Raw genomic sequence first — 23,576 nt, forward strand, 5'->3', positions numbered from 1 at the left:
ATTTAACAAGGCCGCGCAGCGGAGGCAAGGATCTAAATTGTGAGATCGTTATAGTAAGCGCGAAAACTTATTAGATATTTCCAGATAGTTGACCGGTTCTCTCACAGAAAAGCTCCACCAAATGAGCTTTGTCGGAGGTGAGATATGGTGTATAGGGTTGTTGATGCTCTGAGACGATGGCAAGCGGTGAGAAGACGATATGTGGCCCTGCAGATGGACCTGAAAAAAGTGGGTGAAGTGAGTCTCGTCTGGGATGCGAACCCCGGAAGAGACGTCCGCTACAGGTGAGCCCCGATCTCGGCGAGGATGAGGGGCAAAGCGTATTTCCAGCAACGCAGGGGCATTCTATTTGAGGCATGGTTGACGGCGGAATTGAATAATGTATGTTGTCATTGCAAGCCGTTCTCAGGTGATCGGTCGCCAGCGGGGCGTAGATGCGCACGGGAGTCCTGGAATAAACTCTGCCAGATAAAGGCTTCACTGAGCAGGAGTTCAATGTCCTTCTCAGTCCAGTCCTTTGTTGGAAGTGCCTGTAAGAACATCATGATTTCCTGCCCAAAATTAGCATATCGGTGGGATTCTAGATATGAGTGGTATCAGAACCTACCTGAAAGTCCATTTTGATCAACTGCTCTGACCACTTGACGAGAAACGCTGCGCAAACATATACGTGGAAGCGCGAGAAGCCCTGCTCCTCAGACTGGCAATGAGTTAATAGGATTCCGATGGTACGAGCGCCGCTCGGACTATTGAACATACCATGTAGGTGTCCCACATCCGTATGGTGTTCTGAACACTCATCTCCCGCATCAGCAAGCAGTTCATCCATCGGAAACTGAATTGCATGAATTCGACTCCTTCGTTTTCAAGATGTTTGGCGAGCGTAGAATCGATACGCATTGTCAGGTCGCGCAAAGCTCTCACTTGCCTGTGAATCCCCGGTTGAGCATATATATAATTATCCTGAATTCCATCAAGAAGTTTCGTGAGGCACCAGAATGAATCCGCCTCCACAGCATCAAGCACACTCCGCGGCAATTGGCCTGGATCCATGTCTTCTTCCACATTGAGATCCGTCATGTACATACCGAGAAAAACCTGCCAAAATGGAGTGACAAGGTCATTTATTCCCTGTACGTAACCGCTGGCAGGATGTCGGATGGCCCAGACATAGAGGATTCGCTCCAAGGAGCGTTGTGTAGCTTCATAGCCGTAGAGTTGAATATGAGGGCTGGTGCGAGGAACGTCAATACTAATTTGATGCCATATCGCTTCATCCAGGCCTCTGCCGCGACATGCGGAGGAAGCAGGTGGATTGCCGGGAGCCGGGGTAGCGCTGCGTTCGAAAGCTTGTCGGACTCCGTCGAGATATTCCTTGCGCTTTCTCTCTAGTGTAGAAACTCGCCGTTCACTGTTCGTCGGAAGATAACCGAGCAGGATTTGCCAGGTCATGGCGCGAACTTCAGCAGGGATGCCAGACCATGCCAGATTTCTCAAATCTGATAAGGAAACGGTGCTAGTCTGAAGTAGACGTTTGAATTTGTTGATCCTTGAGATTCTGCTCGAGTATATTTCCATCTCCTTTGGCGACCCATTCTTCGGCGGAGGTGCATGATCAATAAGATTTAACGCGTTCGCGGGATCTAAAGCAGCGACAGTCAGCATCTGATCGAGAGTTGCTCCTAGGGAGACTAAGTACCTTTCAGGATGTCTTTGTACTGAGGCCGCAGGATTTTGCCCTCACTCTTTCTCGTCGTTGGATACATAGACACTCCGCGCTCCTCGGCGATATCCGAACTGTTTGCACGTTGTCTACTGTTCGCCAAGTTGACTCCCAAGGTTGAATTGTTGGCACGCACAGCGCTACCCAAATCAGATGTTTTGCGCTGAGATTTCATGGCATTTTTGGTCTGTTTCTTCCGCATACTCGCAATGCTGGGAAGGCCAAATTCGTCCTCATCGTCATCGTAAACGATATCATTCTCATCACCCTCGTCAGTGTTGTCACTCCCCCCGTCTGCAGAGTCGGGGTGCCATAAGTCGACTCCTTGATTCACAAGGCTAGAGTATGAGGTACGCGGAGACGTGACCCATGTCCCTGATCGATGAGAAGATGGGGAGACATGCTGCGATTGGGTAGATGACGACTTTGGAGGTGTACGGGGTCGCGCTTGCTGCTGTGGTATGCCTCTTCAAAGGTCGCACTTGGTCAGTTCATAGGCCGTGACAGACTAGACTAGAGAAGACAAACTTTAAGATATTCGCATGAGAGTATGAAGCGCCAACAATTGTGGTGGGGGTAGCTGAAGGTCCTTGAGGTTGAGACACCGATCTGCCTTTCCAGAACGAAGAGCCAGCCCGTCTTTAGGGAAGGTCAGCAATTGGGCAAGAACTAAAGGAAACAAGTGAAAGAGCACTTATTAATGCTCAAACGTGATGGAGGCAACCTCTGTTAAGAAATGACTTTGGAACGTACTCGGAACGATCTGCATGAGGCAAACGACGAGTTATATCAGCCACTGAATTCGGAGATATGAGACATGGAGTACTATTGAGGTACGAACCAACCTGAACCATCTCCTGTTTACAATCAGTTCTCGATCAGCCTCGCGCGATAATAACGACTGTGCTGAGAGACATTGCATACCTGCTGCTGGCCCTTCCTAGCAGCCATCGTCATGAACTGTCTGGGAATAGGAATTGGTTCGATGAATGGGGATACGAAAGGTCATCGGAAGCACTTTGTACGGTGTCGGGAGAAAGTGCGGGGGAAACGGGAACAGTTGATGCGGCAATGCTCTGGGGTGCTGGAATGACTTGTTCAATGAATTCAACGGCAATTGTGGGCGCAAGATGGTTTGATGATGATTATGATTATTCGCAGAAGAAGGCCATTATGGTATTATTAAGAAGAGAGAGGTATATAATGTCTCCAGCAATTGTGAGAGGGAGAGAGTTTTGTACGGGATAATGCTACCACTAATGCTGACGGATCTTTGGCGGTCGGTTGTCTCTGTCTCCTCTCTTGACCTCTTCCACTCTTCCCTCCATCACTCTCAACAACTCAACCCGCTCCAATATCTTCCTTTCCACTTCGCTATCGATTGATCTCCCCTTCTTCCTCATTTTTCTTTCCCTTCCCTTCTCTTCCGTTATCGAACGTAACGAGTATTCGTTGCACTTTTAACTAATCCCAAATCAACTTCATTTGACTTGAGTCTCAGTCAAATCAGCTTCACTAACATAGCTTTGCTTCCATTCTCACGCAACTGTTCTCTATTTTCTCAAACAGACAACTTGGCAACTTTTCTGATTTCAAGGCTTTATCCAATTTTGTAATATACATTCAATATGGCCGACCCAGGGGATGTAGAGGAAGATCTTTTTGCTGATCTGTAAGAGTCTTGTTCGCACATGATTTTCGAGGCGTTCCCTGACTCTTTCTTTTTAGGTACGACGCGGATGAGAATACGAATCAGACGTCTTCAGCTCCCAAGATCTCCGACTCTACAGTTTCGCTCGCGCCTCCCCAGGCAACGACTTTCCCTGCGACACAAACTGCAGAGAATTTCAAGTCAGAGCCAGAAGACGCTCATGCCGCGGATTCCTACGCGTATTCGTATGAAGGACATCAAAGAAATGGCTCTGGCATGTATGATACGAATCACACTACCATTGTTACTGCCGCTCCCACGACCGAACAAGAGCCTCAGGGCACCGGAATCAAGGAAGATGGGTAAGTAATTCTCTATATTTTACTTTGCACAATCTTGGATATATTTTCCCCTTGATTTTCCCATCTATTGTCTACACCATTGCGTCGAAGACCAGACATATCGTCTACTGGAACAAGTGAGTGAGCACAGTGAGCACATTCGGGGCTCGCAAGTTGCCATCGTACGTGTATAGCCGTTCTGATGCATTCGCTCTCACGTCGACTCGCGGCGCACTAGGCTATCACGCTCTAGTACTAGTTGCTGCGCGAGATACCTTTCCATTCAATGAGTTGGACCAGGCGATCCTGTGGGGTAGGAGACGCTTCAAACTGTGTCAGCGTGGTGAGAGAGACGAAAGATGACAATCTCTGAACTTTATCGGCTTAGCCTCCAACTTGGCGGCTCGCATCTATCGGAAGGGGACGAAGCACCAGTTGTCTCTGGGCAGAGACAGAGATATCATTCGGTTGCGTCAGATTTAGCTATAAAGGGCGGTCTGATGAGTGCGTGGTTACCTCCAAGACCAGGCTCAAGGGAGATATGTATGGTCGAGTCAACATCGACATGAAGTTTACAAAGAGAAAGATATCACACACACTACGAGACCTTGTTGCGAGCGACTACTAGTACAGACGCTATCAGATAGCTTCGTGTCGATATATCTTGATAGAGCAGAGCAAGGAATAGAAGCCTTGGCTGTCTGGTGGATCACTATCGAACAGTTTTACTACCTAGCTTCGACCCTATTAGACAGACAGTCGAAGGGTCATTGGTCAGACAGAAAAAAGAAGAGATTCAGTTGTCTATATTCCGCCTCTCGCGCTTCAATCTGTGGTCCCTCTATCAACATCACGACTCATGCCACTCGGCCTTGGAGCATATTTCTATTGCTCTACTCCCGCTGGATTATCCCGTAAACCAGTGGATGTCGACGACTAGAGATGCCTGCTTTTCACCCTGAGCAGTTCTGTCCAACGGCAATCACAGTCAATGTATGCATGTCATGGACGATTCCCGAGCTGGCTGTGAAACGAGTCTGCGCACTTGTTCGCGTTACCGGAGCACGCCAGTACAATGCAACCCGCTTGCTGTCGCAACTCATTTTCGAACCCCTGCATATATTCAATCCCATAGCTACTGGTGCTCAAGGGAGCGCTACGGTATCTGCGTTAAAATATCACGGATAGCAGCACTGTGCACTGCGTTTGCAGACAATAACAATACCGGTCGGACTACCATCAACGAGTCCTTGATCACGATTGTTCTGGGATCCTATCCTGCTTTGTTTCTTGCGCTCATTTCTTCATTTGATTCTATCAGTTTTGGCAGTGCATTGTTTCTGGTTAGATGGATGCATTTACTGATGATCTGGTTGATTAGGAAGATGTTCATTGGTGGTTTGAACTGGGAGACAACAGACCGTACGTGGAGTCTTAATATCATTACAGCTTACTCAAGTCTCTGACAGCAGTCTGACATAATGATTAGAGTCTCTGAAGGACTACTTCTCCCAATTTGGTGAGGTCCAAGAATGTACTGTCATGCGGGACAGCGCTACTGGTCGCTCTAGGGGCTTCGGCTTCTTGACCTTCAAGGATCCAAAGACTGTCAACACAGTGATGGTCAAAGAGCACTACCTGGATGGGAAAATTGTAAGACACATATTCTGTCTATTCTACCACATACACCAAAAGTGATCAAAACGGATCGACCGCATGCTAACGCGCCGGCAGATTGACCCTAAGCGTGCAATCCCCCGTGACGAACAGGAGAAGACGAGTAAGATTTTTGTTGGTGGCGTGAGCCAAGAGGCAACGGAGCAGGAGTTCAAGGAGTTTTTTACGCAATTCGGCCGTGTTATTGATGCTACCCTGATGATCGACAAGGACACCGGACGTCCTCGTGGGTTCGGCTTTGTGACGTTTGACAGTGAAGCTGCTGTCGAGGCTGCTCTGTCCCGCCCTTTGGCCATATGTGGGAAGCAGATTGAAGTCAAGAAAGCTCAGCCAAGAGGCAATCTACGCGACGAGGAAGATCGCAGGAACCGGCGCGGCAGAGATTTCCGCGATGGAGGTCATGGTGGCGTCGATGGTTCTCAGCAGCAACAGGGAATGCAAGGGCAGGCTGGTATGCCTGCAGGTTTGACACCACAGATGATGGCACAGTATTGGCAACGTATGCAGCAATATTTCGCCTTGATGCAGCAGCAGATGGCGGTTGCAGCCGCTCAGGGGCAAGGAATGGGAGCCATGGGGATGGGAGCAATGAATCCGGCCATGATGCAGCAGATGCAACAGATGCAAAAAATGCAGCAGATGCAGATGGCCAACAATCAGCAGCAGCAACCGCAGCAGCCGGGCAGCTTGAGTCCTCCATCGCAGAGCTCGACCCCACAAATGCAGAATATGATGAACCCTGCAATGATGCAACAGATGCAAAACCAGGTTCAAGGAAACAACATGGGAGCCATGCAGGGCCAGATGGGCAACAACGCTGGCAACATGAACATGGGCACAAACTACTCGAGCGCTCGGGGCGGACCGGGCTATAATGCTCATGAGCAGCTCGCTTTCGAGCAGCAGAAATACGAGCAGCAGCAGCAACAACGTCGGGTCATGGAGTCCCGGGCATTCTCGCCGTATCAACAGGGCGGTCCGACGTCATGGGAGGGCATGTACGACGAGGTCCCCCAGCCCAATATCCCCACTGGTCCTCAAGGCATGAACCGAGCAGGCAGCATTGGACGCGGTACGTATTCTTTTTCTCTCGTTACATGCATTAATCCGATCAACAAAGGCGTGTATTCGTGACATATAGCTAACTTCAAGCTTCAGGAACAACGCCACAGCCAACTCCGAGCGCTGCGCCCGCCAACGCCCCAACGGGCCCTAAAAATGCTGGAAAGCCCGGTGCAAACTATCGTGGCGGAGGTCGCGGTGGCCATCGGGGGTTCCATCCTTACTCTCGTGGATAGGATTGGAGCTCGTGATCATTGTCGGTTCTTACTTACCCCCCTCTCGCCTTTCCTTCAGTTTCATTTCTTTGATATCTGGCTTCCATTCTCTCCGTGATGCTTCTTTTCCGTTTGTCTCGTATTTTCCTGTCTTCGCCTAAAAACAGCTTCGGTCCCCTCAAGGATATGTGCTCGGTTTCTCCTCCGATCTGCGTACCGCAGAGTGAAAATCTGTTTTGATTTCGTGCTCTTTATCTCTCCCGGCGGAAAACACGAGTCTCCGGTCGATTCAGTGACAGTCTTTCCCACGCAATCCCAGTCGTCTGCTTTTCTACCTCAGCAAACAAGGGTGATTGCAAAAGGGACAAAATGAGTGGACGGTATTTCTGCATGTTATTTAGAGGCTTTACAGTCAGTTTTATGATTGGTCTCCGTTTTTACTTCAGATGTATTCTAAAAGGCCATTGAGTCTAAACTGCGCCATGATTTTGTATGCTGGTCTCACGGTATCTTGGTAACTGCAATGTGATGGACTCCAGAACATACAATAAATAGGTTTGATATATACATAAGGCACATACCGGGGCATGTGTTTCTATTTGAGACATACAACTTTTGATCTTCCAGATTGCTGCCTCTAGACAAAATAGCCAAAAATAAATCACAAGAATGATAATCTAAGGCAATACTGTGGCTGGCTATGATGAGACAAACGATTGGCACAGGCGAAGGATAGGTATGGATAGGAAGCAAGAAATGGCAGAAGGTGGTTATAACATTTACCTTCCATATGCTCGAAATGCGCTAAGATTCATGGCCAAGAAGAAGCAAGGAGAAGAGCTGTAAGTAATTCTGGAAGAAGGGTTGCTGTCTATGCTCCAACAGAAGGCTTTGAAGGGAAGTCGAAAGTAACGAAGTATATGAACAAAATTCAAACAATGTGGTATCATAAATCCGATCAGATTTGGAAATCTAGTAAGCAAAGCCATAACCCGGGGTAGTGGCGTGGTGTCGCTCAGGGGAGCCATGGCTGTCCCTGCTTCGACGACTTTCACGGCTCAAGCTTCGGCCATGTTGATCATCCAGATGGTAGGCAGGCTCTACCAGACGATCTGTGCTCCCCATCCGGCCGTGTTGTGGCTGCGGAAGTTTCTGATCCCTATAGGGTTCGTAAGGGCCGGTGAAATTGAACTTGCTCATCTCCGCATAATCTTTCCGAGGCGGGTTGTCCATGAGAAGGGATTCTCGAGCATCCAGGGGAGTAAGATCGTCCATATCACGGTTCAGTTTTTCTAAAGGACACATCAGTTATCCGACGAAACGAGACAAATTGCGTACGATGAACACCCAACTTACCAGCTTCTCTCTGCCGTTTAGCATGAGGGTTCTCACGGACACAAATGATGATGGCATTGACCGCAATGAGAATCGCCAAAATGCCGGTAAGGCCAGACTGCACTGCGATGAGGACGATACCGGTTACGGTCTTTGTCGTCTGCGAAAGGCCAAGCTCCTCAACAAATACCAGGACACAAACAACTGACAAGACACGAACGACTTGAATCGTTATGTTGATCCATTGGGAGGACTTGGCAACATATGGGCGATTCCACAGCAGGAGACCCAGCATAAGAGCTTCGACTATCAGCTGACCTGCAGACTGAACCAGTCCATGACCGTTCGCCCCGGCAATGACACAGCCCTTGGCAAACATGTAGACAATGGCGGGGATGAAAAGCCACCAGTAGTCTTTTTTGTAACTGTCGTAAAAGAGGCTGTACTTGCGCCAGGTCTCTCTGTCCTCGTACAATGCCGCGGTATCACCTTCGGATTTTTTGTATTTTCGAGCCAGATGCATAATACGAAGTCCGAAAAACATTAGCACACCTGTGAACACGGCAAGCGTGGCGGCTGCAAGCGCCTTTGCAGCCCACGAGTCACCGGTAGTCAGTTGATAGATGCAATACAGCACCCAAACGCCGTACAAAATGAGGATCAAATTGGTAATTGTTCTAGCCAGAAGACCCCAATAATCTTTGCGGAAGTCTTTGAGCTTTTCAGGAAACGATCCGTAGAGAGCCCATAGTTCGAGGATGACCTTTAGAAGCAGGATACCCACAGCGATGGCGGCGACGACGATGGCAAAAATCAGCAGGACTGTCATGAATGTGTTCGCCTGGGGAATGGTGAGCTGCTCCGCGTAGGCCTCGATGCCAGAAACAGCTTTGTGGAAGGTACTCTCATCGCCGTCAGTCGAATTGCTCGACGTGGTGTCGCTACTAAAAGAACCCGACAGATCTCTGGTGGCCAGATCGACAGCGCCCACGATCAAATTCAGTCCGCGCTTGACTTTCGAGGTTGTATTCGTTGAGGAACCGTCCGAGTACGTCAAAGTGGCATTGCGAAGAAACTCATAGCTATTTTGCGTGAGGTTGCCACCGGTGGATGCTCTGAAATTGTCGATGGCCGTTTGCATGTCACCCCACGGGATCAAGCCGGTACTGAAGGCGAAGTTCTTGGTGAAGCTGCGATAGATGGGTGGATAGCTGACACTGAGCATGCCATTGGTAGCCATGCTATGAAACCAACCCATCACGTCGCCGAAACTGGGACTAGACGAACTCGCTCCGGTGTGGCCAGCCGTGCCCAGGGCAGACAGTCCGCTCAAAGCCAGTGCGGCGCCTGCCACGCCTACCGCGGCGTAGGTGACGCTTTGGACTTGCATCGTCTTGCCGTTGGACAGCCCAGACTGAATACAAGCAACCTCCGCCCCATCGTCCTTGGACTTCAGCTGAATCTTGGCGAGACCGTCCAAATCGGGAATCTGGAAGGCAATTGAAGGGATCTGGCTGGCGTACTCTTCCGGGATCTGCTGCGTTCCATGGGCTTGAAAAGAGCCCGCGGGGACTGTCCATCTATTAGCGAATACTGATAAACGACCTCCGCAGAAGGATGATACGTACCAGGACAGAGTTGCGCGACGTAATTATCGGAGCTGCAAGGGTCGAAATCCTTCGAATAAACTTGGTTGCCATAAGCAGTCACTGTCAATGATGCAGTAACATTTTGTATTTTCTTGCTTGTCCCGTCAATGTTGAAAACGACTTCTCTCGTGGAGCGAGTGTAGGTGACTGATAGCTCCCTGACTTCAACGTCGGAGCCAGTCAAACAAGTCGATACCTCGTTAGTACTGATTGTGTCCGTTGCGAGAGTGCGAGCGACCAAGAAGCTCGATGCGAGCACAGGAAAGGAGAGGATCCGCATCTTCGAGATCTGATAGTCCTGAGTCTTCAGTCGTCCAATTGAGCTAAAAGAACATCAATGTGAGGTGGCTTAGACGCTTCGAGGATCAATTTTTGCAACCAAAACGATCGACAGGTATTAGTCCGATCCGCGAAAGACCGGAGATAAAAGAGCAAGTATATATAGCTCTGCTAATGTTGAAACGATTGAGCTGCGACTGAAAGTTGGTCGAATCAGAGCGTACAACAGGGTCAACCTGTCTCGGATGGTTTATCTCGAAAAACACAACTGCTCTGCTAACTGGTGCCGGTTATGAATTTCACTGACGAATGAAGAAAGAGAGAGGCCACCAACGAGCAACATGTAAGTTAGTGATTTCTTTAGAATATCAGAAAGTTCCCATGCCCCTCTGACAAGCAGTGAGTTCTCCCGCACTCTACGCTTGGAATCACTCTTTCTCTCTTTGTTCCTCAAGGCCAGTTGGGAAAGACAAAGAGAGAAAAGTGGACTCCGTAAAGTCGAGAAGGCGAGACGAAAGACTTAAAGATAGAAGGACAAGTCAATAGGCAATAGGAGACGGGAATAGTCAGGAGACAGGGAGGGAAGAAAGAAAATTCAAAAGCGAGAGTGTGTTTGTGCGGGTGTCAGGCTTGAGTGAGAGAGTGCTGATTATCGTTTGTTGCTGAGCAATAATAAGACTACTGCCTAAAGATTGGCATGCAGAACGAATGTCAAAAAAGAACAGAGCTAAAAGAGTCAGGCAAATAAAGAAAGAGTGAAGTGTCAAAGACAGGAGAACATAGAGAAATAACAGACAGAGATTAGCAAAGCTTCGAGATGGGGCTAGACAGCTTCATGGGCCATGAAGGTTGGACTTGGACGGGATGGACAGAGTAGTACAGAGGACTCTGTACAGGCCTATTATTATGGGTTATTCCAGAACAATACTAGTACTCCGTAGGTAGTCTAATTATATTACCTCTTAGAGAGTATTCTTGGCCAAAATTATCTACCCATGCGACCCAAAAGGACCAGATCTTTCTCTCCGTTTGGCGTGCACAGCAACGTATCAATCTGGCCAGTTAGAGGGTATCAGTGTTTCCGTATCTGCTATCTATTGGCTTGGGTGGGATTATTTGCTGTGGGCGTATGAAGAGATGGGCCAGTAAGATACCAGGGAGGTCATCGGTTGGTTCGAGGCTCTGACAACTCTGCCCCCTGAGTGTTTCATAGTCCGTTGTAAAGCCACTGTTCATTGGTTTAACGTTTTGTTTAATGTGGGGTCATATTCCTGAGTGACGCCACTTGGAGCTATTCTTCTTAGTCTAGACTCTAGTCTAGGCAGGTACGGAGATAGATATTTACAGATACTGAGTGCATGGCATTCCAGGCGTCTGACTGCTATTTTAATCCCAGGTTCAGTAAGGTGCTAATAATCAATTAATGGTACCCTCTACCAAGGGACGGGAATGCCCTCTGGTAAGGTTAAATAGGTAACCAGGGATTGTCATCATAAGGTGACTATTTGACTATCTGCTGTAAATCAAAGGACAATATGATGGCCCTACTAGGCTTATAAACCTTGCTTAAGAGCCAGGTATCGTTTGGTATCCGAAGCAAGCATCACTATTCTGTGCTGATGGTTGCAAAAATAGTTCTCTGCTCCGTAGCCTATACTAGTATTTTACTGGGCTAAACCACTCCACCTCAGGTCCGCCACGCCACAGGCGACTAAGTACGTACACAGTAGTGTCATACCTAGACCATAGGACACCAGTAGCGCCGCAGCTATGCAAATTACCTCCCCGCTCTCTCTACTCCATACAGACTGTACTACCTACAATAGGACTTGGTACTTACCCGTGGCATCTACGTGTGTGGTGCATACAATGTGTGCACATCTGTTGCCTGTCTATTCTCAACGCCTTTTTAGTTCGAGGTCGGCACAATGAGGATACCATTTGATCTTTACCAGACGAAGTGCCAATGTGCCAATTTCCTCTCAAGGAACCAAAATACGAGAATATCAACAGTGGTACTCCTCAATTCTTGGGTCTCCAACCCGAATCAGGTAAGAATCTGCATAAGCTATATAAAGTCGAGCAGCACGTGTGGTGACGCGCAGATTCGTCAAGAAACCAAAACATATCTCAAGAAGCAGAAATCGAAGGTCTTCTACGTTTAAAATTTGTGGTCTGGTTGTTGCAACCTGCGAACCAGGCGGGATATGATTTATGTATATGACACTACTAGGTATGGAATAGTTACGCTGCTATGTAAGACCTCACCAAGGTCATGGGTTACAGAAATTGCGGCAGGGAAATGGATTACCTCGGGTTTTAATAAGAGTGGACGCTTAAGGCACATTTCAAGTCCTTTCATCTTTATCCTGTATCTATCTTTAGGCAATTCGAACCCGAGTATAACTCACATTCCTTTCAAGTTGATTTCCTTCACGTCCTTAGACAATTGACAATACCAGGTGTGCCCTGTACCTGTTCTTGTGTATCCAAGTCCGTCCGAGTTTTGCTTCCTGCGCGCACTGTTCTCCTATGAATCAGTGTGTTGCCCTTCCAGTTGAGTAATGAATGGCAGTGACTGTAGTTGCTACTATAAGAGCCCCGTAACTCCAAAGGAATGATTCGTGCTTGATTCACATATAATATGCTGAACCATAGACAGCTTCTCTTATAAAGTGATCGAGCTTCCTCCGCCACTGGCTGTGCACAACTATATGCGAGCATTGTCGCTGGTCCGTCACGTCATTTTGTTGGTGGTGAAATGAACAAATTAAGTTCGACGCCTTATAGGGGACCGAAAAGGAAAAAGGGGGGAGGATAAGCGAATTATGAAGCACCCCACTTCACTCAATTTGAGACTTGACGATTGATTGTCGACCCGCCTGGGCGGTCCTGGTGGCTGAAGCACAGGGAATGCTGGTCTGGATCAGAGAAACACGTGAATTGTCGAGGGCTTGGTCAGTTGATATGGAGTAGAGAAGCATTGCAAGTGAGCTTTGCCATCCCATCAATCACTTATCCACGACTACCACAGATTTTGCAGGCCGAAGAATGCAACTACCTCATCTCAGCCCGTCAAAAAGATGAAAAGCATGTCTCTGAATATGAAATTCAGCCGTCTCATGGCTATGGTAGTGGTCCACCTTGGGGCCACAGATAACACGAAGGACTTCCTATGTAGAATCTCCAATATTCCCACATATTGTATGATTGCAAAGAACGGGGAGTGTTACGTTCCCACCAAAGGATAGTAATAACAAAGGATATCACTTTCGACCAGCTGATTTCTCTTGTCTCTCACGCATAGCCGCTCTTGCGCTCCGGCTACCGCCCAATTTAGGACCCCTTGGGACTTCGGGCTTCGCTGCGGTCTTTGTATTCTTTGTTCGTGTCACGCGGCGACGAGACTGAATGGCATCGAGGAACTCCCTTCGAAATTGCTCCGCGACCCTATCATCAGCTGCCTGATCGTCTAACAGGGCTTCCTCTTCAGGTTCATCATAAACGTCCACTAAAACGAATGAACATATTAGAAATGGGCCGATAAACCACACGGAGTTCGGGTACATAAGACATACATTTGCTTTCACGCAGAACCTCTTCAACAAGTCTGTCCCTTTCGATATCCTCGCTGTTTCGCCGTTTCCGATTGCGCCACGGCCTGCCATCCTTCCCTAGCGCAGCGCTACTAGAAGTAGGGTCTTCATGGGCTGGCGATGCGCCACGATCATCTCCCACAAGTCTCCTCGTCGCAGCTTCTGTCCGAGCGATGTTCTGTAGTTTTGCTTCTTGCCCAAGATCAATCTCGTGCAGTTTACCCAGAGATGCTGGTTCGCGCTGCAAAGCCACAGTTGTCGAAAGACCATCGGAGCTTGCCTGGCTAGTTGCAGAAATGTTCGAATCAGTAGTATTGGCGGGCATCTGCTGTCTGTGTCGTTTAGCCATTTCGGTCTCTATATAAGCCATCCTTATCTTGTTAGTCTCTATCACACGCAGCACACTGTAAAATACTATGCGGAATCGTACATATGCTTGTCAGCATCCACAGTTTGGCCGGTGTATGCTGTAAACCGATCGCACATAGCTCGTATCTTCTCATTCTCAAGATCTTCAGCTGTTACTGTCGTCACCGCAGCTTGATTGCCTGTTTTATCCATGCTTTGTCGAGATGTGTTGGAGAATTCAATGCCACCTTTGCGAGCTCGCTGAAGACGTCGTAAACGGGCAAGATCTGTCGATGAAACTGTATCATTTGACTGCGAAGGAGGTTGAGATGCGGATGAATCGTTATCATGAATGCTGTTCGCATTTGCGACGTGCGCTTCCTCTTGTGAATCTTCAGGCTCGAGCTCCCGGCGTCGCAAGAACTTCCTTCTCTTGACCGGCCGAAAAATCGCTTCAGTATTCGGACTGATGTCTGTATCCATGATGTCCAGATAATAGTGTGTGTGTAACCGAGTATAAAACGGAAATGGCGGAGAATGGGTGATTTAAAAGATGGAAGAATGTCAAAACTAGCTTAGATTGGCCACCGCGTGATGATGCAGCCAACGAAGCTGTCTGTGGTTGGTCTCCGCTCTTCGCGCCCGCACGCTGCTTAGGATTTCCGCCGCCGCGCCGCAACAATAAGACCTTAACAGTAACATTTTACCAATCTACACAACTGCCGATCTTGAGCTGGGACTGTTTTACAAGGAAGGCCTGGCAATATCTTTTGGTGGCCTTATCAGCTTCAGCAGTGATACTTGTCAGCCAAAGAAGCTGGACACAATCTGCCTCGACTTCTAAGCAGGCTGTACCCCTTCGAATACCAAAATGAACCCTTCAATTCCACCTTCGACTGCCGAATACGGTGGAGGTATGTTGGACCTTGTCGGCTATATCTAGAGCGATGGATGCTGATTGCGATTTGCGTACAAGATGAGATATCGGCCATTGTTCTTGACCCAGGATTTTCAACAACGCGCGCAGGATTTGCCGGAGAGGATACACCGAAATCGGTGATTCCGACATACTATGGAAAGTACACCTACGAGGCGCAAGAGAAACTTATATTTGGCGATGACATCTTCGTTACTCCCCGGCCCGGGTTGTCAATTCATAATCCGATGGGGAGGGACGGTGTTGTGGAGGACTGGGACATGGCGGAGAAAGTGTGGGAGTACTCTTTTACATCGCGCTTGACTGGACCAAAAGCTGGAAATCCTTTTCAGAACGGCTTGAACGATGTCCCCAATGGCGAACTGCCTTCGGAAATGGAAGGTGTGGAAACCGAGGAGAAGCCTCTTGCGGACAGCCCCCTCCTCATGACGGAGTGCGGTTGGAATCCTACGAAAGCGCGGGAGAAGACCGTCGAAATCGCGATGGAGAAGTGGGGGACGCCAGCATTTTACCTGGCCAGAAGTGGTGTTCTTGCAGCGTACGTGTTCATCGTCCTATACACTCATTCTCTTAGCTGATCGTTGTGCTTACGTCGCTTCTAGCTTCGCTGCCGGTAAGGCTTCTGCTTTGGTCGTTGATGTTGGCGCCTCGAACATTTCTGTGACTCCGGTCCACGATGGAATGATACTGAAGCGCGGTGTTCAACACTCTCCCCTCGGAGGTGACTACATTTCATCGCAACTCCGCGCTCTGTTCAAGACCAACTCACCACAACCGATCACTATCACACCGCACTATCTCATCGCCTCTAAGACAGCCGTCGATGCTGGACAGCCCGCGCAAGCGAAATACAAGACATTCCCATCTGATAAGGCACCAGATGCGTCCTACCGCACTCTCATGGAAGAACGATCGTTGTCTGAGTTCAAGGAGTGTGTTGTCCAGGTGTGGCCCGGACCCAATAAACTCTCCGCTACCGGTCCGAACGGCGTCTCCAATGAGGAGGTTGCGAAGAGCAGTCCTGGAAGACCTTTTGAGTTCCCTGATGGCTATAATCAAGTGTTTGGGATCGACCGGTACAGGGTGGTTGAGTCGTTGTTTGACGCCAAGGCGGCCATTCCAGACCCAGAGTCGGTGTTCCCAGCTCCAACTCAGGCGCAGACTGTGCCAGAACTTATTAAGGCTGCGCTGAACGGCGTCGATGTCGATGTCCGTCCCCACCTCCTGGCGAATGTCGTCGTCACAGGCGCATCGAGCTTGCTCTATGGCTTCACCGATCGCTTGAACCAGGAGCTTATGCAGAGTTATCCTGGACCAAGGGTGAGGATCTCTGCGTCCGGAAACACGGCGGAGCGGAAGTTTGGTTCGTGGGTCGGAGGCAGCATCCTTGCCAGTCTGGGGACGTTCCATCAAATGTGGATTTCAAAGAAGGAATACGATGAGCATGGCCCCAATATTGTTGAGAAACGCTGCAAGTAACTGACGCCATGAACCTCGTGCCGTTGAACCTGCAATTCGACCTCTTTTCTTTTCCTGCTCTGCTCGATTCATGTGTATTAGGACACCTCATCCTCGATCGTGGTAGAAGTCTGTCCAGTTTGTTCGGTTCCAGTGGCGTTTTATATGCTATCAAATTACTATTGAAAGACAGCTTCAGCCTCCCCCTCCCTTCTTTTTCTTTGCTACTACCTGTCTTCAAAATAATGCTTGGGTTTCTGGAATCTTTGAGCTATGCAACACAAGGGAAGAATGCATTATGCCTCAGTCCTTTTTCACCCTATGATTGTATAAGTATTTTGTGTCTTCGATTCACCGTGTCGTCCAACTCTCAGACCTTATATGGATTGACAACTACTTGAGCTGAGACATGTCTGTTCCACAAATACGGCCGGTTCGTTGCTGTAATTGATGATAGCGATCGCAAGCGTAAAAATGGCAAGTCTCAGTTTCTTGGCCACCTGCGCAGAGACAAGGCTGAATATAAAAGATGCGACCCCTTTGACTTTTAGCAGTCCTGCAACAGGCTCATTATGATGCAAGCCAGGCTCGGGCTTGCTTTCGGGTACGACGGGCCGCTAGAAACGATTCGGTCGTGTAAGCTAGTTAGTGGGCATTTCTGTGCCAGGGGGTACACCACTACTAGTAGTAGGCAATGGCGACCCCTGCACAGCGAGCTTATCTTTCCTTTTCAAGTTTCAGGAATCTGCCCTCGACCATTGATTTCAGTGATGATCGAGGCCAGCAATTCCCCAATCGAGTCCAAAGCACACATGTCGGGACGTGCTGGAACTCCAATAACAACAGAACATAGTGTGGGCATTGCGTCTCTCATCCGGACGCAAATGGAACACGAGGGAATCTCTCAAGGATCTGCAAAAATTAGCTTTACATAGGAATGATACTGAATGGCGGTGACTGTGCTCACCGTGGGTGGTGCCGGAAGGGCCGTTATTATTGATTGACCATCTCCGGCCGAATCCTCCCTGATCTCATCGCCATAGTAATGTTCTTCCTCTGATTCTTGAATCAGGCTTGTATGTACGGAGAGGACATGAATTCTAGGAGCAACGTCCCGTCTTGGCTTTAACGAATATGTGTTCAGTACTTCGGTTCCTTCCTGCAGCCAGGCCATTTGTTGCTCTAAGTTCTTTTCAAAGAAGGTCGTCCGCGAGCCAGGAATATCAGAGGTATCAGTAGCCCTTGCACGGAACACGCTCGATGGACCCTCGTTTTTCTTTTGGGACACCGAGCGAGAAATCTTCTTCTCTCTGTTCGCTGCGCTCTCCCAAGCCTCGACTACTCTGTCCGACTTGAAGAAGTGCAAAAACTGATTTTTCATGGTGTCCGGCCTAACCAAGCGCGCGGCCTCGGAAGAACGCTTTCGCTGAAGCGGGACTGTTGAATTCTTCATGTCCTTGTCATTATCTTTATTATCGTGCTTCATGCTTTGAGGTTGTTCCAGAAAAGTGCTTTGAGATTTGAGCGATCTGGAAGGAGCTGTGGCGGGTCGTTTGCTCGGCGTCCCTTCGACATCTCCACTCGCGCCCTGCTTTGACGCGAGTCCAGCCCTGGAAAATCTTCTACTGAGGCTTCTCTGTATCCTAGGAAGAAAAGTGGTAGAGCCCCGATTTTCAGGGGTACCGTGAACGGATTTGGCGCGGCCTTGGCCCTCCGCTTTCGATGAAAACTCTTCGGAACTTTTGGCAGCTCGAAGGTTCGGAACGCTCTTCAGTGGCATTCGGTGACCTTGCGTCTGCCTGGATATGGGGCGCGGATCGACTGCTGCTAAAGTATCTGGGTCAGAAGGTAGTGGCTTCTCTGAGACAGAGGAGAGGGATGCGCGGATGGATAAAGCTTTTCCGAAGAAACGCTTCTTTGATGATCTGTGGTGGAAAGGTCTGTTGGGATTCTGAAGCAGCGACACCTAGCACTAAAATCAACATTCCATCCCTACTGAGACTTTTGAGGAAATTGCATTGCGGGATACCAACCACATCTCTCCTGCTTGCAACCCCTATGCGCCGTTGCATCTCGGTGATGGCCAAACCGAGCTGTGCAAGAGCTGACTCGAGGGCCATTCCCTTTCCGCTAAGTTTAGACAGCGCAGTGTTCCAGCCTTCTGTATTCGCTAGCATAGCGTTATAGAGAGCGACTAAGTCACCGGGGAGGGGCCTATTTTCTTTCGCAGATTGTCCGATATAATGCCATAAAGCACCGATTGCTTCTCTTCCTTTCTGGATGTCTTTGAGGGAGTCCTTCACTGCCATGGTAAATCGGTTGATTGCATGTTCGATCTTCTCATTGTATTCGATCATAGCGAGGCGAAAGTTGCGGTCCTGCAACATTTCATCGAAAACATCCAAATTCTGGAGGGGCAGGCTGAGATACTGAATCCTTGTGCGCACGTCAACCTGGATGATGAAGTAGTCCTCGGTATTTCTCTCAATGAATCCGTCAAGCTCATCCACATGGTGCTGGAGGATCTTTAAAACCTCCAAGTTGGATTTCGCCAATCCTTTGGCCAGCAAATGCACTCCAAATGAGAGCTGAGAAATCAACTTCCACAGAGGATGATATCTGTGGCCCATTAGCTTGTTGGTCGACGGTAAGGGAAGTGCCCTTAATGTGGTCCTATGGAATCACTTGCCTTTCGCCAGCTCGTTGGCGCCATTTTCTCCCACAAAGCCGTTCATACGCGTCATTTTCAAGCAGCTCTTTTCTCCGAGACTGGGCGTCAAGATTGACGATCCATTGGGTTTCTTGTTTCTGGCTTGCCTCGAAGATTGACTCTTCGAATGGGCCCTGCAACTGTGGAATAGGGTGAACAGGCGATCCATTACATGGCTTCTTGTCGCTTGGTGTAGGATCGTTGTCTTGTTCGGCACCGGGGGTAGTTGCCTGTAGCTCTCGGTTTTCGGGCGCAGACGCCATCAATCCTGAGGCGGAGTCTTTCACAAGTCATCCAAATCAGGATCAACAATGCGGTTGGATTCTGGGAGCCTTAAATTTTCTTTCCTTCTTAGTCTTTGGTGATGAAGATACCGTGTAAATTGTGCTCTCTCACTTGACTACTGAACGGAGCTGGCAGCGCAATGGATTGCCTTTGAGGAGTGTAAAGCCAAATAAAGAGCGAGTGGTCCAGATCCATTAGGTATGGACGCGATGCGCGCTGATTTCCTCACCGAATTGAACGATGGTACAGGGATCATGCAGGAGAGATCGAAGAGAGTGAGAGTATGTTTTCAGCTTGAAACCTATAGAAAAGGACAAGCAGAGCAAATGAAAATGCTCTGTGGAGAGGTCAACTTAATGAACCTGTTGACGGAACTATGGGCCTTAGATAGACTATCTAGGTAAGTAGACTGACTGTCTGTGGGAACATTGTTATTACGAAGCCACCTCAGGGACAACAAATTCTAACTGTGTTATCAGCCAGGCTGACATACGTAATTTGAGAGCTGGTGGGACAAGGACAAATTAGAAGGATTAGAAGGATTGGGGATAATCATACAGGAGGTTCCGTGCGTAATAATAATAATATTATTAATAGTAATGGTTGTTTAATATACCGACGATCGAGGAGACTCTAGAGTCCAGAACTTCAAACAACAAGAATAGTAAAGCAACGCGGGAAACCTTGGTTCCGAGCAACAACGACGTATCGATATAAGTATCTATCTTTAGCGTACTGGGCTAGGGTTAAAGATCCAGCCCAGTTTGCAGACAGATATGGTCGAAACGAAGGTCAAAAGTTTCAGATTCAGCCTATTATTCAGGGCTTTCAAGGGAGGAAGTCGTAGACCTTTACTCCATGGTAGTTCAAGCTTGGAAAATTATTATTATTATATTAATCCCAAGGAGAACAGCCCAAAAGTGTTAGTCGATGCTTGAAACTCAGGGGCTAGCCATTCATATATGATTTGTGGCAATATCAAGCAGTATCCAATGACAGTTGGTTTTGGCATGCAGAATTGGCAAAGAGTACCGAGTATTCCCGTACCTTACTACTGCGATATAGATAGATATCAACCTTATTTAAAATCCTCACTTTATGCTAGACTGATTTTAAGTGGACTCGATTGGACAGAACTTCACACCATATCTGTTTATGTCTGGAAATGACGTGTTTGGACTTAATATTGGACACCTTGTTTTCGCAGCCATGCAAGAACATCAAGATGGCAGAGGCAAACGTCTGCAAAAAATGCACTTGGATTTTGAGAAGTGTCAGCATTTCCCGTACGCGCTGGAGCCTTTGCACTGCCCTTCTGTAGAGAACTATGTAGATGAATAGTGTTCAAGAAACCATAAGCATCTTGTTGTTCAGGTCACCGCCAGTAATGACGATCGACAGCCCGCACTTCCCACAACGCTCGTTTTCCCCCAATGAGAGGGTACAAAAAGGTCATTCGATCTCGATCAGTGGCCCTTCGTCCTGAAGTGCGGCACAAGTGCACAGGGGATACTGACTTTATCATACTGACACGCTCCCAAATTACGCTGTCACGTGCTACCTTTGTCCTCCTCGGTGAGAAAGACCGGGTCCCAGAAGTTCGTTGGTAAGGACAGGTCAAGGAAGTCACCAAAAAGCACGTCAATATCTTCAAGAGCACCCTGCCGATTTTCCTCGACTCTCTGTAACTCCCTGGGTGGATCTGTAGGGCTCTCTTGTGGCGCAATAGGTGCGGGGACACAACCAGCAACGCCAGGGCTATAATTGTCAGCCGCTAGCTGCGTGGTGGAAGCAGTTGTGACTGCATTTGACACTGACGGGGTGCTTCCAGGGTCCATCAGCTGCCGAGCGGCCTGTCCCTGGGATCGCTGCAGTCCAGGCTTTGCCACGTTAATTTCACGCAAGGCCCTCCGTCCCAGACGTGCCATTGCCTCTGCAGAGTACCAGTAGATGCCCATACCCTCCAACAACGAACAGCACGCCTCTAAACTGGCTTTTGCTCGGTTAAAATGGGTAATCAGCCTACTTGACCGAAATTGCTGATAGGAGACGCTCATGGAAAGCGATAGTGCGTATGGAACAATGGGGAGAGGGGGCAAGTCTTGGGCACATTCAGTTGCTACAATGGAGTGTATCCGGACCGCAGCGAGACCTTGTCGGATACTGGAATTCGAGTTTGGGGGTGGATCGTGCATCCTGGACCTGCACGAAAGAATGGCGACGGCATGATAATATACTTCAAGGAAGCCTTCGAGGCGGTCAGCAGTAGATTGTGGGAAGAGAAAATCCTCCTTGAAAGACCATGGAGCGTACCCAACATGGTAAAGTCCAATTCCTCCTCGAAGTTGTCACCCATGATCTCCTCAAAGGACGGAAAGTTGGTTTCCCAGCCGACGGTAGGATCCGCAGATGGCCTATAGAATGAGATCACAGTCGAGAGCAAATCCGAGATGGTAAACCACACGTCAAATGTAGTCTTAGGATGAGAGGTATTGATAATGGGTTTTCTCAATCCAATGTCTCGGTCGGCAAGAACTACTGGACGGCCGCCTATGCTTGCGTGCATCTTATCCAAGGTCCAAAGACACCAGAAAAGTCGCGATAGAGAATCCCCTTGTACTCGGTTAGGTCTGTTCAGGTGCAGACCTGCGGTCGAAGCCTCGTGGATAGCCCGACAAAGATGCATAGATGCAGCCTCTGCGCCCTCGTGGCCCTCGCAATGTAAAGACATCAGCGCTAGTGTACGTATGCGGGTGATTCGGTCCGACTCGAGCCCGGCGTCCATCGCGACAACTAGTCCAGTGTAAATCTCGGAACAAAACTGTCGAGACGTCCTGAGAGGACCATTGATGCTTGTACGAAGAAACGAGCTGGCGGCTTGATCCTTGGCAGCCGTAAGGCAAATTGCCCGCTCCAGGAACACGGACGCACGTCCATGGGAGTAGGCACGAAGAAAGGATTCTTGATCAATAAGCGGAAGGACAGGATGGATTCGGGAGAAATAGATGGCAATCAACTGGTCGCAAGTCGATGAAGGCAGACGATGACAAGCATTCAGAGCTGACGAATACCGCTCTTGTAACAAAGAGGCAACAGACTGGGCATGCTGACTCTGCGTAGATGACAAATTAACCGGAGTATTGTTTACATCAAACGCTGCTGTATCATCTCCGTGGCCATCGCTGGTTTGTGAGCTAATCCAAAGGCCAATTCGATCTCGAAAGCGGCTGCCAGATGCGCCATCCAATTTCTCACGAATCACAGCTTCTGGGTTGAGATCTCCTACGAAGCGTTCTGCTCGGGGAATATCAGGCGATACAAAAGTCAAAGTGGTAGACTTCGCTGGCCCAGCGCCGCCCAGAGGGGATGATGGACAGTCTAGCTCCTGATTGTTGTTGTTGGAACGAAGAGCAGTAGGCTCAATATGATCTCCCAGAAGTGACTGCGCCTGATTTGAGACAGACCCTGAGTTGATAATATGGCGGCAGCGTTTCTTGTTACAACATGACTTAGCTCTTCAGACCGTCATTGTAGATTAGACGTTGTTCGGGTATAGATGGGGATGACTATATAGATTGGGAAGAGGGCTAAAGCACACAGCAGAATGGAATGAACGGGCCGGGAAGAGGAAGGTTGGTTGAAGAGTGAAACGATACCTTTCTTCGCTGGCAATCTGCGCATGCTCGAATGGCTCGTCTGCGACCTCGCGATTGGGGAGTATCAGCAACCCATTTGAATTCCATCCTCACGTCATAGCGTAAGCTGAAATACAGATGCGGCAGAATTCCTGAACCCAGCAAGACTTTTGGCTGGTTCCTTTTCGGCTATGTCAGTATCGTTCATAGATACTCAATATTTCGTGCAGGGCTATACTCCAAATATTCTAATAACAATCAACCCTGACGCTAATCCATAGCAGCATGAAGTGCTTAGGTAGCACTTAGCAGTGCTGCCATAGAAATAGACTAACCACGGATAGGGATGATCCGGGACCTTTTGAGAACGGATGGTACCAGTCTTGGTCGCCCCAGGGATTATTAATAATAGAGAGGTAACTATAGCGCCGGAGAGTGCAGGCTATGAAATCTCATCTGGATTCGGATCTGGAACTTGACAGAGACTTGAAAGGGTAAGTTGATGCCAAGTCCACAATACAGTACTATATACGCGTGAACCACGCGATCATTGCTAGAGCGACGCGTCTACACGGGGAAGCCAAGTGCTGACGCGGAGTACTAGAGTCCACAGCTCAATTATGGTGAGATGATTCTACATGTGGATTAATCACATTTCCAAATTAGGTGAGTTTT

At 48.7% G+C, this 23,576-nt stretch overlaps 7 protein-coding genes across 7 annotated transcripts; 2 read left to right on the forward strand and 5 right to left on the reverse strand.

Moving 5' to 3' along the window:
• Positions 1–389: 389 nt before the first annotated feature.
• Aud_000721 (GTPase-activating protein GYP1) lies at positions 390–2,674 on the reverse strand (the record flags this gene model as incomplete). The annotated part of the gene is made up of 7 exons (XM_043286225.1): positions 390–551; positions 608–700; positions 760–1,643; positions 1,700–2,190; positions 2,252–2,362; positions 2,477–2,580; positions 2,648–2,674. The coding sequence occupies 7 exons, from the start codon at positions 2,672–2,674 to the stop codon at positions 390–392; spliced, it is 1,872 nt and encodes a 623-aa protein (XP_043142160.1).
• Positions 2,675–3,351: 677 nt separating this feature from the next.
• Positions 3,352–6,690, forward strand: Aud_000722 (heterogeneous nuclear ribonucleoprotein HRP1; the record flags this gene model as incomplete). Its single annotated transcript, XM_043286226.1, has 6 exons — positions 3,352–3,395; positions 3,452–3,736; positions 5,097–5,137; positions 5,205–5,368; positions 5,450–6,464; positions 6,551–6,690. The coding sequence occupies 6 exons, from the start codon at positions 3,352–3,354 to the stop codon at positions 6,688–6,690; spliced, it is 1,689 nt and encodes a 562-aa protein (XP_043142161.1).
• Positions 6,691–7,641: 951 nt separating this feature from the next.
• Positions 7,642–9,933, reverse strand: Aud_000723 (transient receptor potential ion channel family protein; the record flags this gene model as incomplete). The annotated part of the gene is made up of 3 exons (XM_043286227.1): positions 7,642–7,961; positions 8,026–9,576; positions 9,633–9,933. 3 exons carry the CDS (start codon positions 9,931–9,933, stop codon positions 7,642–7,644), a joined length of 2,172 nt encoding a protein of 723 aa, XP_043142162.1.
• A 3,265-nt stretch (positions 9,934–13,198) lies between these two features.
• Aud_000724 (telomere length and silencing 1 family protein) lies at positions 13,199–14,359 on the reverse strand (the record flags this gene model as incomplete). Its single annotated transcript, XM_043286228.1, has 3 exons — positions 13,199–13,443; positions 13,511–13,899; positions 13,959–14,359. The coding sequence occupies 3 exons, from the start codon at positions 14,357–14,359 to the stop codon at positions 13,199–13,201; spliced, it is 1,035 nt and encodes a 344-aa protein (XP_043142163.1).
• Positions 14,360–14,747: 388 nt separating this feature from the next.
• Positions 14,748–16,292, forward strand: Aud_000725 (actin family protein; the record flags this gene model as incomplete). Its single annotated transcript, XM_043286229.1, has 3 exons — positions 14,748–14,790; positions 14,853–15,351; positions 15,416–16,292. The coding sequence occupies 3 exons, from the start codon at positions 14,748–14,750 to the stop codon at positions 16,290–16,292; spliced, it is 1,419 nt and encodes a 472-aa protein (XP_043142164.1).
• Positions 16,293–17,141: 849 nt separating this feature from the next.
• On the reverse strand, positions 17,142–19,244 carry Aud_000726 (uncharacterized protein; the record flags this gene model as incomplete). The annotated part of the gene is made up of 4 exons (XM_043286230.1): positions 17,142–17,183; positions 17,239–18,237; positions 18,305–18,890; positions 19,009–19,244. 4 exons carry the CDS (start codon positions 19,242–19,244, stop codon positions 17,142–17,144), a joined length of 1,863 nt encoding a protein of 620 aa, XP_043142165.1.
• A 1,572-nt stretch (positions 19,245–20,816) lies between these two features.
• Aud_000727 (transcription factor domain-containing protein) lies at positions 20,817–22,795 on the reverse strand (the record flags this gene model as incomplete). Its single annotated transcript, XM_043286231.1, has 3 exons — positions 20,817–21,514; positions 21,580–22,714; positions 22,790–22,795. 3 exons carry the CDS (start codon positions 22,793–22,795, stop codon positions 20,817–20,819), a joined length of 1,839 nt encoding a protein of 612 aa, XP_043142166.1.
• Between the last annotated feature and the right edge of the window lie 781 nt (positions 22,796–23,576).

Source organism: Aspergillus udagawae, assembly GCF_001078395.1.
Source record: "Aspergillus udagawae IFM 46973 DNA, scaffold_1, whole genome shotgun sequence".
Classification (NCBI taxonomy): Eukaryota; Fungi; Ascomycota; class Eurotiomycetes; order Eurotiales; family Aspergillaceae; genus Aspergillus; species Aspergillus udagawae.